This window comes from Triturus cristatus, chromosome 5_2, assembly GCF_964204655.1.
Source record: "Triturus cristatus chromosome 5_2, aTriCri1.1, whole genome shotgun sequence".
NCBI lineage: Eukaryota > Metazoa > Chordata > Amphibia > Caudata > Salamandridae > Triturus > Triturus cristatus.
The window spans coordinates 405,225,023-405,240,059 of record NC_140588.1 but is presented as its reverse complement, the minus strand read 5'-3'; the positions used below and the strand labels follow the sequence as shown (position 1 = coordinate 405,240,059).

The following is a 15,037-nucleotide window of genomic DNA, read 5'->3' as shown; positions in this document are numbered from 1 at the left end:
AAACGTTTTGTCTCTTTGTATCTCTGATGCCATCTATCTCCAGGTAGCAGATTAACTAGTTAGAAAACCACACTGCAAAAATGTGTTCAATTCATGCATTACATGGGCTTAAAAATAAGAAATATTTACACATACAATAATCAATGTATGTACTGCGATACGTCGTTTTGAGGAAGTAGCCAATACGATAGCAGATCCTTACTTCACTTCAAGTGAATAATACACAAAATTGCACATTATCTGGAAATGGTGTCATTTTTGATTTCACCTGAATTGGTAATTTAATAATGGAATAAATTTAGTTTACTCATTCTTTCTTACGCAACATAGACTTTTTTTTGTGTAAAATTCTGATAAATGCTGGAGTGAAGAAGACAGAACAAAAGGCCAATTGGTCCAAGATAAATCGAGGGATATCAGGAAGAATTATCTGTCTGCTCTAAATGGGAATTTAAACTTTAGCACCCACTGTCTCTCTACAACACCACCAACCTACACACTAGCGTGCCCTTCTTGCGAGACAGTCAGGCAATTTGCAAGTGGTGATGGTAGGAAAAGCCAGAGCAGCCCTGATGTCCAGGCAGACAGAACATATACTTGGCATGGAAATACTATGATGTGAGTGGCAGACAGGGAGCCAGATACTACAAGGTAGTGAGAAGTTGGTTAATTCATTAGCAGTGCACATGTGAACTGCATTATACATCTAATTGCATAGTACCTTCCTCCTGTCACTCGCCTTCCAGTAAACCGAAACCTTCTGAAGCATCTTCCCAGCAGTCCCGCAGAACATATTACAATTACGTTTCTTTTCAGCAAATATAGACTTTCAGTTTGCTTCAGCGCCATGGTATATGCTCGGATCCCAGACCTGCATGTGAAAAACCCAAACCCGCAACCCACATTGTGCGAGCGTGTCTGCAGCCTGCGGTGCTCAGGAAGTGCGCAGGCAGCGAGTTCACGGTGTCCGGAGAACTGTCAGGTAACACACGCAAACATGGCTCCCGCGTTCTCACAGGAAGCTGCGTAGGTGCTCGGTGGCTGTTGAACAGCTGTTTCTACACATTTGTTTAGTTCAAGGAAACGAGTCAGGGGAAATGTTATCTGGGCCTGGTATTTGCCTAGTTTCTGCAAGCAAAAGGTTTCCTAATGGTAAGTTTTTAGGAGGGCACAGCAAGCATTTCATGGGTGTTCCACCCGAGGTCGCAGTGCTTGATGGGATTGTTGTGAGCTGAGCTGAGTTGTGCCGTGTAAAGTACACTCTGTTAGGTGAAAAGAAGACTTGTTTTTGGATGAGAACGCGCTTGTGTCTCAGCAATAAATTGCCCCTGCCTGTAGACTGTCTTTAACTTTTGCTAGAGCTGTTCAGTAGAACTGAATCCAGAATAGCTGTAAACATGGCAGCCAACTGGCCCAAAGCAATATGTCAAAGGTGATTTCACCTGTGTCCTGTGACCTGCATCATGAAGATTATTGCAAGACCCTCCTAATATTAGTTCCAGGTGAAATGTCGACTGCTTGAGTAATCGTGCATGATTTCTGGCATTTTACTTTACACTTGTTTTGCAAAATGTCCAAGTTTACAACCATTATGCCAGGTCGCAGACTTGAGATTGCGTCTTGGTAAAAATTCCATTGCAGGAGAACAGGAACAACGGGAATGACCAGAAGACGAGAATAACATTTTGTGCAATTTTTTTTTTTTAGCACAAAATGTATCCCCAATGCACTTCACGCTACAAAAAATAGCCCCACATCATTTTTCCGGAATATCACATAATTTCCATAAATTAGTTCACACAAATTTCGCCCAGCCTACTTATTATATTCAAATCAGGAAATTTAGCTTTACATTTGTGTATTGTTGAATATAAGTAACAATTAAAACTAATTTCAACTGAAATTAATCCAACACTCAGGCAAATTAGGCATTTCAACGTAAATACTATACATTTGAAAGTCAATTCATATGATAGATACAAAATTAGATAAATGAATGAGTCATTTTATCATCTACTATTCATTTTAGAAACAGAATGCAAGATCACACCATTTTTATATGTCCTATGGGATTAAACTAAGAATCATGGAACTGATCAATGTAGTATTTCTAATCAAGGAGTACAAGGCCCCCCTGAGACGTTAGTCACCTATACCGATACCAGGCTGCTAAAACATGTGAACACACTTTACTGGCGATAGCTTATGTGCTGGATCTGGGCTAATAAATTGGATCACCTGTTTGCCACCAATAGGGCTATAATTTAGTCAGTGAACATTACATCCCTTTCACATTTTTAGTTATTTTGTCATTGTTTACAAGATGGATAATGCTACCTAGGTAACTCTTTACACATCTGTCAAGTAAGAATACCTTCTGGTAAAATAGAAAACCCATTCCAACAGTGACTCCAAATCTCCAAAATAATTTGGGTAGAATAACACTCCCTTTGAGCACCCGTGACATGAACTTTAAAGCTCTTATGACATAACTAGAAAAGAGATTAAGCAACCTTTGACACTAATGACATCACAAGAACTGTCGTCACATGACCTCTGACACCCAAAGGCATCATGTAGAGAGACATCATTGAAGTGACTGTACAATTATTACTTTACATCAAAAGTGTAAAATTAATAGTATGACTCCACTCTCGCAGTAATGATAACAAGTGTCTAGCTACTAAAACTACCAAAGCAAGAGAGATATTACAACCACTGAATACTTCACAACCTATTTTTATCAATCTGCAGTGGTGAGGGGCGGGGGTTGTGACAAGAAATCAGCTGCCATCAGCACATCTTGCCCACCATCGTGAGAATGCTGCCAAAGAGTGGGGCTCCTGCTCACAGGGGAGGGTCCCATGCAAATAAGTTTCACCCATGCCTCCATCTGAGCTGTATAGCTAAAAGTAACCTGGACAGGGCAGGAAGAATTCTGCCTCAGAGAAAACCAGTGATCCTACCCAAGGACCGTTGACATGACGGGTCAAAGTAAAGGGAGTCCTTCATCCCAACAACTAGGAGAAATCTCACACCCCTCTGCATCTCTCACCATGATTAGCACTGGACATTAATGGCACCTCAGGGCGGGTATTGGACAAAAAATTCCCTCTTTAGTTACTGCTGAGTGGAAGGGAATTCTGCCAACCACTCTATCGGTATTTTTATTGTAAAGTTGCCTCAGTGGTCAGATTATCAGAAGAGTTGTACAGCCGTCATTTGCATTTTCTTCAAGCTGCAAAGCCCTCTGCATTTCAGCACATGTACCATGGATAAGTGTTCCTTTCTGCATGTGCCATTTCCATATCAGAAGATCTGTTCTGTTGGTTGGAAATACTGTTTCTCCTGAGAAATGTAGGTTAAAAGGAAGCAGATAGACCGACACTGTGGTTGTTTCTGCAATGTAGTTCCTGTTAAAAGTCTTGCAAAACTAGTCTTATCTCCCACATTCTGTAGGCCAGAAAAGTTATTTTACCATGTGAATACCAAGAGGCTAAAAAAAGCCACCAAAGACAACTAGATTTCCAGAGAAGAAAAATATTTTGTTTCAGCTAGAACATGTACTAACTGTATCTGACATTCAAATTGCTAGGTAGTATATATCTGTGCATGTGCACCGATAAAGCACAAGCCTAGATTGAGGGAAATTGACTAAGGTACGATTGGGGGTCGAAGGTACAGAGCCTCAGGAGAGGTCAAAGGAATGCAGTTGATATGAGGAGTTAAGTAACGGCAACGGAGGGTTCTAGGCCAAAGGTGGTGGGGTCTGGGCCAGGAACAGTAACGTCCCATAACATTCCTATTACAGAATGAATAAAACATATATTTCACAATTTAAAAAAAAACACAAATGTTTTTTATGTAAAAAAAAATTAATTAAGTAAATTAATATTTTTTAAAGAAATTCAATAAAACTTTTAAGCTTTTAATTAAAAGAAATCTAATTAATTAAAATGGTTAGACAAACAAGTTTTTATAAACCATACTAAATAATAAAATATAAAAATTATAAAGACGGTGTTTTTTTAAATATTTGAAATAATATTTAATTAATCTTTAATAAAACATTTATTTCTTGGCTAATAATTATTTTAAGTTAATTTGCATTTTCTGCATTATCATATTTTTGAGGGGGACTAATTATTAAACCTTATTATTTTCCCTATACTTTACCATAGGGAGATCCCTGCCCCAGTGTCAGAGACCTTCACCTAATTATAAAAGTTGCTAGTGGTAACTTTGCACTCATAGATCCTGTTCCAACAGGCCACATCCCCTGGTTTGAAGGGGTGGCGACATGTAAGTGATAATTAAGTTATAATTCAAATATATTTCATCCCTAATGATCTTAAAAATGTATATTTAATTAAAAGAGGGTCATTTTTTAAGTTGCTACATAAGTATGAAAATTATGTTTATATTCATCTTGTATGTTCTTTTTAGGTCTCGCCTAAGCCAGCGCATGCGCTGATCGGCGAGACATTTAATAAACGGGTTTTTAAAAGTGCGACCGCACGTTTTTTGCTGGCATTCTGCCTGCACACACGTGCACAGGCACGTATGGCTTTCCTCTCGCTCGGCCAAGCGCATGCGCCTCGCTTCAATGCCCCTCCCCCACCACAGAGTGGATCTCGCAGCTTATCTTATTGTATTTTTTTTACTTTGAGCACGAGGCGCGCGCACGGCCAATGCTTGTTATTTATTTAATAGCTGTCCTGTGTGCTTTAGATCCCTCGTCTCCTAGGCTGACTCAGCCTCCTCCTCCTCCATGCTTCTTATTTAAAGGAGCGCGCTTGTCCTCTTGGGTGCTTCCTCCTGCCCCCTGCTTATTGTTGCAGGGAATGTGCCTTTTAACAACGTTCGAGTAGGGCTTGCACACAGCTGCCACTCGCTCGTCTCCTTGGGTATCTCCTCTCAGTATGTCCAGCATAAAGGCGCAACCTAGCCTGCTGGAATGTGACTTGCAGCCAGTCGGAAGAGTCTCTTCTTTAATGCTCACCCATAGCTCATCGATTACAAACTTTAACTAAAAATACTGCACATCAGTGAAATTTCCTTTTGGCGCCCCATTTGTGTGACTGTACTACACCTTAGTTACAAGGATGCCTCACTTCAGAGACCGCGTGTCAGCTGGATCACCATTAAATTGGGTGCAAGTCTGAGACCAGGGAGGAAACAGTCTCTGCTGCTGATGGCGTGGGCAGGATGGTATCCTCGTAGCAAGAAGACAATCTGCTCTGGCTCACATTGCACAAGTGAGTGGCGCAGAATCCTTCCAAATGGGGCGTCTTCTGTGCAGCTGTTGTGCAGGAGTGATTTATCACAGTCTGCGCCCTGATCACATAACATCCCGCTGTCTCATTTCTCCCCTTCACTGCATCTGCACGCTCTCTTCGCCATCACTGCTGAAGTAAACCACGACAAGTTTGCTTTGTTACTTCCCTCATCTACCCTTTCCCAAACACTCTTCCTCCCGAGTTTGAATTTGTTTCTAAACGCAGGTTCTTCCCAGCTTATCTTGGTGCTGTCTGTTCTCGAATTCTTGTTTGCCTCATTCTGCAACATTATTATGCTTTATACAAGTATCTCTGAGAGCAGCACATGCTGGATCAGTACAATGAGCCTCTCCCAGAGCTCTGATCGTCCCAGTCTGCCCATGAATCTCTTATAGGTCCTAGAACGCCTCAGCTCTGCGTGATACCCTCCCACAACACGCTGTTGCGATGTGCATCGACAGATCACGGAAACTCCCTGCACTGTCCGTTAGCCTCTTGTATGACTCAGAGTTACAAAGATTCAGCTCTGGTCCTAAGCCTCTCTCATGCCTCAGAACCCCCCAGCTCCGTTAATGAGCCCCTTGAGGCCCCCAGGAAAAACCTGATATGTTAGTGTGCATCTTCCAGTCTCCAGTAGTTCCCAGTTCTGCAACACGCGACTTGTAGGCCACCGCCTCTTGAAAGACTCAGAACAATTGTTTGCAATGCATTAGGTCTCGCATTTACGCGAGTTTGAGCTATTGGCGTTGTAAATGACAATGCCTATTATTTTTGTTTTGTTTTTTAAAACATAAATAAAAGGCATTGTCATTTACAACGCCAATAGCTTAAACTTGCGTAAATGCGAGACCTATTGCGTTGCAAATGCTTGTATTTTCATGTAACAACCAGTCCTGACCGCGTTGATGCCAGTCCGCCTTGTGAGAATGACCAGCGATGGACTTCTACACTGATGTTAAATACACATATGATGCATTTGTGCAGACACACAGACAACAATATAGTATTTATTACCTTTATTGAGTCATGAGCTATGAAAGGGGGAACCTCAAGTGCTTTGTTCACCCTGTCCTCCACCAAGAACAGTTATCAATATCACATTTCTCAAAGTAGAACAGTTTGTATGGTTTGTCTCATTCTGTATTTTTGCTGTGCATCTGTAAAATGCGGACATTTGCTTCACAGGAGACATTACAGGCTCTCCTCGGCCAATTAACACCTTAAGCAGAGACGCAAGGGTCCTTCTTGATTAAAAGGCACAGAGCTTCTCTAACCTCAAGGAAAACCTAACCACGACAGGTTTATATAAAATATGAAACTGTTTGCGCTATTCAGCTTTATAAAAATGTATTTTGCTTGTGCAGTCGTATTTTGGCTTTAGTTACTTTAAAACAATAATCACTTTTACTCATATATCTTCAAAAACACATGTTAATATATTTTTTGATAGGGTCATTGAGTTATTCATAATATCTTTTTAATTATATATAAGGTCACAGCGGCCATAGGCCATAGGCGCGGCTTTCCCGCCAACCCTCTTCCCCACACACACACTCCTGATGATGGTCGGCGCTGAATCCACACTTTTCGTTGGACCTACCCATGTTTGCCACATAGTGGTGTTTTCAGTTTGTTTTCCAAGTTTCCTGCGCTTTCAGGAAACCGGCGGTGCTGCTGAAACGCTGTCTCTGCTCTCTGCCCTCTCCTGCTCTCACCCCGTGCTTCCGGTGCCCTCTGCCTGTCCTGCTCTATGCGGCAGCACCCTGCTCCGTCTCTACTCTCTGCCCCCCACCCCCCTCTCACCCCATGTTTCCAATACCTTATGCCTGCTTAGCTCTGCCACAGCACACTGCCTCTACTCTCTGCACCCCCCCCGCTCTCACTTTTTAGTTATGGTTTGTATTATTGTATGTGAAAGTGTTCACACTTTTATTAGAACTTTCACATACAATAATATAAAACATAACTAAACACGTATAAATTCCCGAAAGCGAGACCTATTGGCTATGCCAATGCTTGTTTATTGTGGAACATGGGAGGCACGCGTATAGTATCAGTCACTGGCATATGGTATGCCATGTTATGTTATGTTATGTTATCTAGAATTTGTATGGCGTGCACCTGACGCTAGCATGGCATCACCTAATGCAAACTTTCTGTAGTGATTACAAGAAGACCTATATATGTGGTTTGGAAAACCTTGGTTGATGTATGGCTTGTACTGGAAGAGTTGCATGTCACATGTGAGGTCTTGGCTTATAGTTTGGTCGACTCTTGGAAAATGTGTCACTGTCGGTATGTTGGCCACTGTTAAGAGATGAAACAGAGCCAGCTTTAAGCAGCATTTGTTAATATATGTTTTTCTTTGTTCCTGATATGGCGTACCATTAATGTATTTCAGCTCTGATATATTATGTTTTTAAATAGGAATGGGGTACTCATAATGTGTCGTATCTGTGTGAGGCTAGTAGGGTGGCACAGTGCGTTGAACGCGCATGTCACAAGATTCCCAGAAAGGCTGCTTTAACCCATTTGAAGTCAGTAAATGAAAGGAATAATTTAAAATTGTATTGCGTTTTTTCGAAAGAAACCTTTTTGACTGAAAGTGACACAGACAACTTGTCTCACTGGTTCTTGTAAATGTACATGAGATCGAAGAAACTGCAACGACCGCCAGCCAGCCTTTCTGACTCGTCTCCTCCCCATCTCCGTTTCCTGCCTCCCCGCAGCCCGCTTCTCCCCGGGCCCCGGCCGAGAAGCCATGCGCGCCCGACCCTTCAGAGGCCAGGCTAGATCCTGCGAGATAAGGGCCCCCCAGCAGGGCCGGGGCGTATCTGGGCTGAGGAGATGCGCCTCGCTGATAGCCGACTTCCGCTTGCAAAAGATCAGCTGGCTGGCTGTATCTGCAGAGAGAGGCCACGAAACGGGCAGCCAGCCGTCTCTCTCCTGCCTAGGCTTTCTTTTCTGATTTTCTTTCCCAGGACCGATTGCTGAAAGTTTATATTTTCATTTTCATTCGGCGTAAGCGATGTTTACCCGCTGACACCTGCACCGCCATCAGAAATGCTCCGGTGGCCAGCGTTTTACTCATTAAAATGGCATCAGGTCTACAAATGGCCCTCTCATGGAAGAGGGAAGAGAAACATGCTGCTCGGTGCTGCCTGGCGGAGTCGTCCTTGCGCTTAAAAACTCGAGCTTGACACAAACTGCATTTAGACGCAGCGGTCCTGAAACTGTACCGTTAGCTGAGGGAACAGGAAGCTACATGTTGGACCATGTACTTGCAGTCGATGGCTACTGCGTTATCACACTTAAAAATAAATATAAAGGGAAATATTTAAATACGTTCCTATATACTTCTATATATAAATATATTGTTCTTTGTGACTCCATGTATTATACATTTTTGTGATTATTTAGTATGGCGTTTATATGGCACTATATACCTGAAAACCAGCAAAGCTATGTTAGCTGGGAGATTTCCATGGCATAGCTAAAGGATTACCATGTAAGGGTAGTGGTGGCGTAGAAGCTTGTGTGTTTTAGGGAGCTAGGGTTTGTAGAGCATATCTATGATGTATATGTTCTATGCTTGTGTGTTTTACGGAGCTGGGGTTTGTAGAGCATATCTATGATGTATATGTTCTACGCTTGTGTGTTTTAGGGAGCTGGGGTTTGTAGAGCATATCTATGATGTATATGTTGGTAGTCAATATAATGTCTCGTAGAGTTCAAGCACCTTCTGCTGATATCTGTGTGTAATCCGAAGTTACTAGGCTTCGATGCTGGCAGAGCTGATTAAGACATTCATCTTTCCAAAGAAGATTTTAAAAAACAGTAGGGGTGATTTGGTTAACAACAGCATCTACTAGGTACAGCATAACGCAAATAAATCATTTTCAGGGACAGACACTATAAAACACTTAGGGGCTGAATACGCTGCGGCCCGTAAAGGCTCCGATTGATGGTAGGAGCCCTTAGGGCCGCATCTTAATGGGCCAATTGGTTTCCTTTCGGACCGCCTCCTTATGTTGGAGGAGGTCGGAAAGGAAATCGGCCGGTCATTCCGGCTGGCTTATGACAGGTTCAGAGAGCCCGTCCGCCAGTCGGAAGCCGGAAAGTAATCTCAATGGTGGGTCTTTCCGCCCTTGAGATTATTATCACGGTTTCCAACATGGTTTCCATGTCGGAGCATGTTGGAACGCGTGTTTGGGGACCCCCAGCGGGGCCCCCTTTGGTGCATGGCCTCCGGTTGGAGGCTGAGGGAGCACCATAGCGCCCCCCTTTTGATCCCTCCACCCAGTAAGCTGCCTGCCACGGGGTGCAGGGATGAATTGCACCCTCCTTTCCTCAATGGGAGCTTGTGTCATGGCCGGTTTACGGCCGTAACGTGAGCTCCCATTGAGGAAAGGGACCACGGTTGCATTGAAATCAGTCGATCGGGACCGCTGACTGGCTGTCGGTTGGTCCCATGACCGAGTCGGTGTCAGGCAGAAGTGATTCCACCCAACATCATACTAAGACCATAATTCTCATTCAGTATCAGCTGGTTTCAGTGCTATTTACCAGCAGGTTCTACTTAAAAGGCTTCATGGAACTTAATTCAATGTGATCGCATGTGATGGGCTGGATCAATACACCCTCTACCTTTCTAAAAGCTTGCACCAACGTCAATAGGTCTCAAGGCTCAGTCATGTTTCCAATCCTGTTCAACACATGCATGTCCCCACTTGCTAATATAATATCACTTAGAGCTACCAACTGAATTTCCAATAGTATATCAACGCAGATCAAAATCACCCCATCTGTTGGTCACATGGAACCTGCAGAATTGGCAACAGAACAGGATATGACTAAACCCATCCTACTTCCTCTACACCACCAATGAAGCATCCCAGCTTCCAACACAAATGTTTTAGAAATGATGCTTTATGGGTACGGAAATTGGTCATAATAAAATGCTCTATCTATTATGTGTCTAATTTGCGCAATACTCCCTAAAGTGCTCCTCAACCAACATATCGCCCTGATTTTTATGATCATAAAGCCTCCGTTGGTTTTCAGGTTTTCTGCAATAGTGTCTCATGTCTCCCTAGTGTCAATCTCTGAATACTGCTTAATTCAGAAATATGCTTCTACCTCATATTTAGTTATGCTACAAATACATATATTTGTTAGAAATGGGGGTCTCTAGCTGGCAGAGGTAGGTATCTTTGTCCAAATAGGGACCCTTGCTTCTAGTCAGGGTAAGGGGGTAAACTCCTAAAATAACCCCTGCTCACCCCCTTGGTAGCTTGGCATGAGCAGATAGGCTTACCTCAGAGGCAGTGTGTAAAGCATTTGTGAATACATACAATAGCACAGTGAAAACACTACAAATGGACACCACACCAGTTTAGAAAAATAATCTTTATCTAAACCAAAACAAGACCAAATGACAACAATCCACAATACAGTTATCAAGATAGCCTTAACAATAGGTTATTCACTCAAATAAAGCTTGTAGCAACAAATAACTCCACCTGGAGTTATAACGACGTCGTGACTATGAAAATCCCAAAGTACGGCGCCGACCGCGAGGTGCGCGGCGTCGGGCCCACAAAGAACAGTACCTTGGAAACGATGAAAGCAAAGATGGGGCACGGGGCCGGGGAGGTGATGCTTCGTTGGCGCCGAGTGGCTTTGGTTCCTTCCGACCCCAGGGAGGTGAAGCCTCTGTTCCTTACCGCGGCGCAGGAGAGGTGAGGCTTCTGTTCCTTACTGTGTTGGAGAGGTGACGTCACGAAGGCAGCCAGGTGTCTGTTCCTTACGACGGTGTGACGTCGATGGACTCGGGAGTCACGCACGTCGAGGATCGGTTACGCTTTGATGAAGTACCGGTGTCTGTGAGGTCGGGGCTGCAGCACGGGTAGGGGACATCATGAGCGGCGTCCTTGGCTTCAGTGTAGGCAGCGGCCTCGATGTTGGCTTCGGAGTTGATGCGGCACGGTGTCAGCAGGCGTCAGGAGTAAGGTCCAAGTCGGGGACTTGCGTCGCGCTCTTCACGAGTAGCGTCTACGGCTTCAGTGCAGGTTACGGCATAGCTCGCTGGCATTAGTGTTGCAATTTCCTTCTGTGGGTGCTGAACCAGCAGTTCCAGATGCAGAGAGACAGAAGGGGTGAAGTCTTTGTGTCCCTGAAACTTCAGAACTGGAGGCAAGTTCAGTTTCAAGCCCTTGGAGATCTTTTCTTCAAGCAGGTGACAAAGCGAACAGAAAAGTCCTTTTCTCCTTTATTTGGCAGCAAGCAGCAACTCTAGGCCAACCCCAGATAGCAAACAGCACCGGGGCAGTATTCCTCCTCAGCTTCTTCGGCTCTTCTCCTTGGCAAAGGTTCCTTTTGATTTCCTAGAAGTGATCTAAAAGTCTGAGGTCTGGGCCCATCTTTTTATCCACCAAAATCCTTTGTTCTTTGAAGGCAGAGAGTGTCTGTACCTGGCGAAAACCAGTTCTGTCCTCGCTGGTGCAGCTTCCTGGCAGGAGATGGAAACAGCGTTGTTAAAGGCAGACCAGGCCCATTCAGGTGAAAAGGTAATCTCCTCCCCCTACTCTAAATGCAACCCAGGTCCATTCAGCACAGTCCTGACTCATCAGACTCTGGAGCCACAGCTCCTCTCCAACCCCTGTCATCCAAAAGCTAGACATGCAATACACAAACCTAGCAGATACACACTGGATGATTAGGCAAGAAAATACCCACTTTCTAAAAGTGGTATTTTCAAACACAGAACGTAAAAATCACCCTCACTAAAATATGCATTTTAACATTCTGAGTTGAGGCATACTAAACTTTATTTTTCTACCTTGCTCCTGGGCCAGTTATGTTTATAAGATGTTATAAACAAACTGCCCATTCTGTTCTATAGGAACAGGTAGCATTGCAATAGTGAAAAACGAAATTTGCAGTATGTCACTATCAGGACATGCGACACACATCAGGATATGTCATACCTTTCACATACAATGCACCCTGCCCACAGGGGTACCTTGGGCCTACCTGGGGGTGACTAATATGTAGAAAAGGGAAGGTTTAGGGACTGGCAAGTGTGTGCACTTTCCAAGTTGACATAACTTTGCTTCAGTGACACGGTGTGCACGGGACCCACGTCTGGAAATACCCGTCCCACTAAGTGCGACTCACTCTAGTGTAAACATTTGATGGATGGAATGGTTGAATTGATCTCAGTCACTGGTAGATACTTCAGGAGGCATCCTCGTCCATCATTATTTTGTACACCATGCCACTTTAGTTTGGACCCAGCAACAGGCAAATAAGTCTTGACTCTGCTCCAAGCAGAACAGTCCAGCCCAAACTGCCATGCCAGGTCCTCCTTGAACCAGATCACAAGCAACCTAGGACCATTTTTACACAGTGTGCACAGCAGCCATGTCTGGGCAAACTTGTCACGCTTAGGCCATCAAAAAAGAAAGTGATGGATGGAATGCTTGAATTAATCTTAGCCACTGGTGCTCGCTCAGGTTGCATCCCAATGCATCGTTTTCACCCACCATGAAGATCAACAACCAGTGAGAAGTGTGAGAAGTTCATGGGTGCAATGCTTAGCAACCAGTGAGACACAAAAAGAAACCGCTAAGGTGCTATTCTGGAGAGAAACGAACCAAGGAAAGGACCCAGGAAAGTGAAATATTTCAACCAGCAAGACAAGGAAGGAGGCTCTACACATAGTGAAACCTGAAACCTGCAAACAGAAGGGCATACATTATAGAAGTAAATATACACATGTGTAGGTGGCACACCTCAGAATGGGCACTGACATGCTTTTGGCATGTTATTCCTCATTCTGAAGTGGCAACATTTCAATTGGGAACAATTTGCATCAAGTCAGCTTGTATAAATGAAAATAAGCTGGAGTGCAATTTGCACCTGTATTTTCAGCCCCAACATGATTGGGCCAAAGTGTTAAGAAAGGCTATGTGTTTATGTGGGTTGTGAGGCAAAATATGTTTTAGGCGAGACTACTTCCAGAACATAACACAATGACTTTCAGGATCTTGTTGAAGAACCATTTTGTTCTTAAGCCCCTGCGTATAAGTGAAATATTAAAGTGGAAGATGCCTTGTCAGCATTTTGTCCAATTAGGGCATTAGATTCTGCACACACAATCCTAAATCGCACTGTTTCTGAGCTCTAATGAAGCATGATGCTATTCAACTGATTGGTTGCTAGAACATTTACATCACTTTAGAGTCGAATACAATGTCGGTCTAACAGCACTAAAGGCACGGCCATTAAGCAAATAGGGAGAGGTTTTAAGTGACCCTGAATCTATTGGCAACAATGCCTGATGTCGCTGTGTAACTGGAAATACAACACAAGCGAGAGCAGGCAAGTCTACTCTAACATCAATACCTCCAGCTTCACACCTCAAAATGTAGTGAATGCCATTCTGAGTCCTGTGGAGGGGCTCCTGACACTGCAGAAAAAGAGATACACTGCATGCAGTTCTTCTACGGGATGTGTGCATGGAATCTGGAGGCATGCAGACTTTTAAACTATACACATGAGATATATGTCCATTCAGTGAATCTGCTTAAGAACCATTTACAGAGCCAGCCTTCATTCTGAAATATTGCACGTCTTCGGTTCTCGTGGGCCACTGGGCTGCACTGGTCAATTCCTGTGTGCAAAGCAGCAAATTTATGAAGAACTGTTATGTTTTTTTGCCATTACTTGAGTTTTTTGTCTGTGGGCACATGGTGTATTTCACTGTATGCATGACAGTCAAAGAACTCATGCGTCTGTATATACTCGAAAAGTGGACTGTTCGGTCTATCATTCCAATGCACCCTAAGTCATCCAAAATGGTGTCCATACATCTCAGCATTCCTCCAGTCATTTGCAGGAAAAATAGTGCTTTATTAAACCACATGGTAACCTAACAGCTCTTTTGAATTAGTCTAATCCCAATAACTCAAAAAAAGTGCCACCTTACCCAAGATTTTGTCGTTTCGGTAGTGTTGCTGTGCTCCCGAATTTGTTGACAGATCCTCGGGCACAGGCATTGGTTCATCTCCATCCTCTGGGATGTCACTCATGGGTGAACTGTGATTTCCTAGGCAAACAAGATGCAGTATTGTAAAGGACCAGTTGGTGGCATATATTTTAATCGTTATCTTACATGCAGAACTTCCAAGTGCACTAATGGTACAAAGGAGAACCCAATCAATAAGAGCAAATAGGGCCTTAACAGGTCTAAATATTGTAATATTTCTGTGGCAGTATTGTTGCATTTATATTTTGATATCATAGCAGACTAAGGGGTCGATTACGATGTCGTTCAGAAAGGCTCCGAATGGCATTCGGTTCATCCCAATCCAATTCGGAAGCCTTGTTTCAGAAAAAATGATTATAATGTTCATAAACCATTTTGACTTCCTGATTTGTTTTTCGAACGATATTCAGAGTAACCGAGTCGGTCGGAGCCGACTCGTACAGGTGTATGGACTGCGTTTCCGACTGAGCGATTAGGATGTCGGATTTGGACAGCCTTTCTGAATCGGTTGTTCCGAAACTGGTCGGCTGTCGGAATCTGACTTTGGGGGCCCATAGCACCCAGGAGCCTTGTGAATCAGGCCCCTGGGGATACCCATGGGTCCCCCTTTCCAACCATGCACAGTGTGGCAGTCACCTTGGGGTGCCCGCCACAGGGTGCATGATTTTATGCAAGCACCTCTTTCTTCAATGGGAGCCTGTGTATT

General features: G+C 43.7%; 1 protein-coding gene across 17 annotated transcripts in view; it reads right to left on the bottom strand.

Moving 5' to 3' along the window:
- Positions 1-15,037, bottom strand: part of IKZF1 (IKAROS family zinc finger 1) — a 262,341-nt gene that overhangs the window by 149,081 nt on the left and 98,223 nt on the right. For all 17 annotated transcript variants that reach the window (XM_085607276.1, XM_085607278.1, XM_085607277.1 and 14 more), the window contains one exon: positions 14,272-14,391. In XM_085607276.1, coding sequence (XP_085463402.1) covers positions 14,272-14,391 — 120 coding nt within the window. The remainder of the gene's footprint in view (positions 1-14,271; positions 14,392-15,037) is intronic.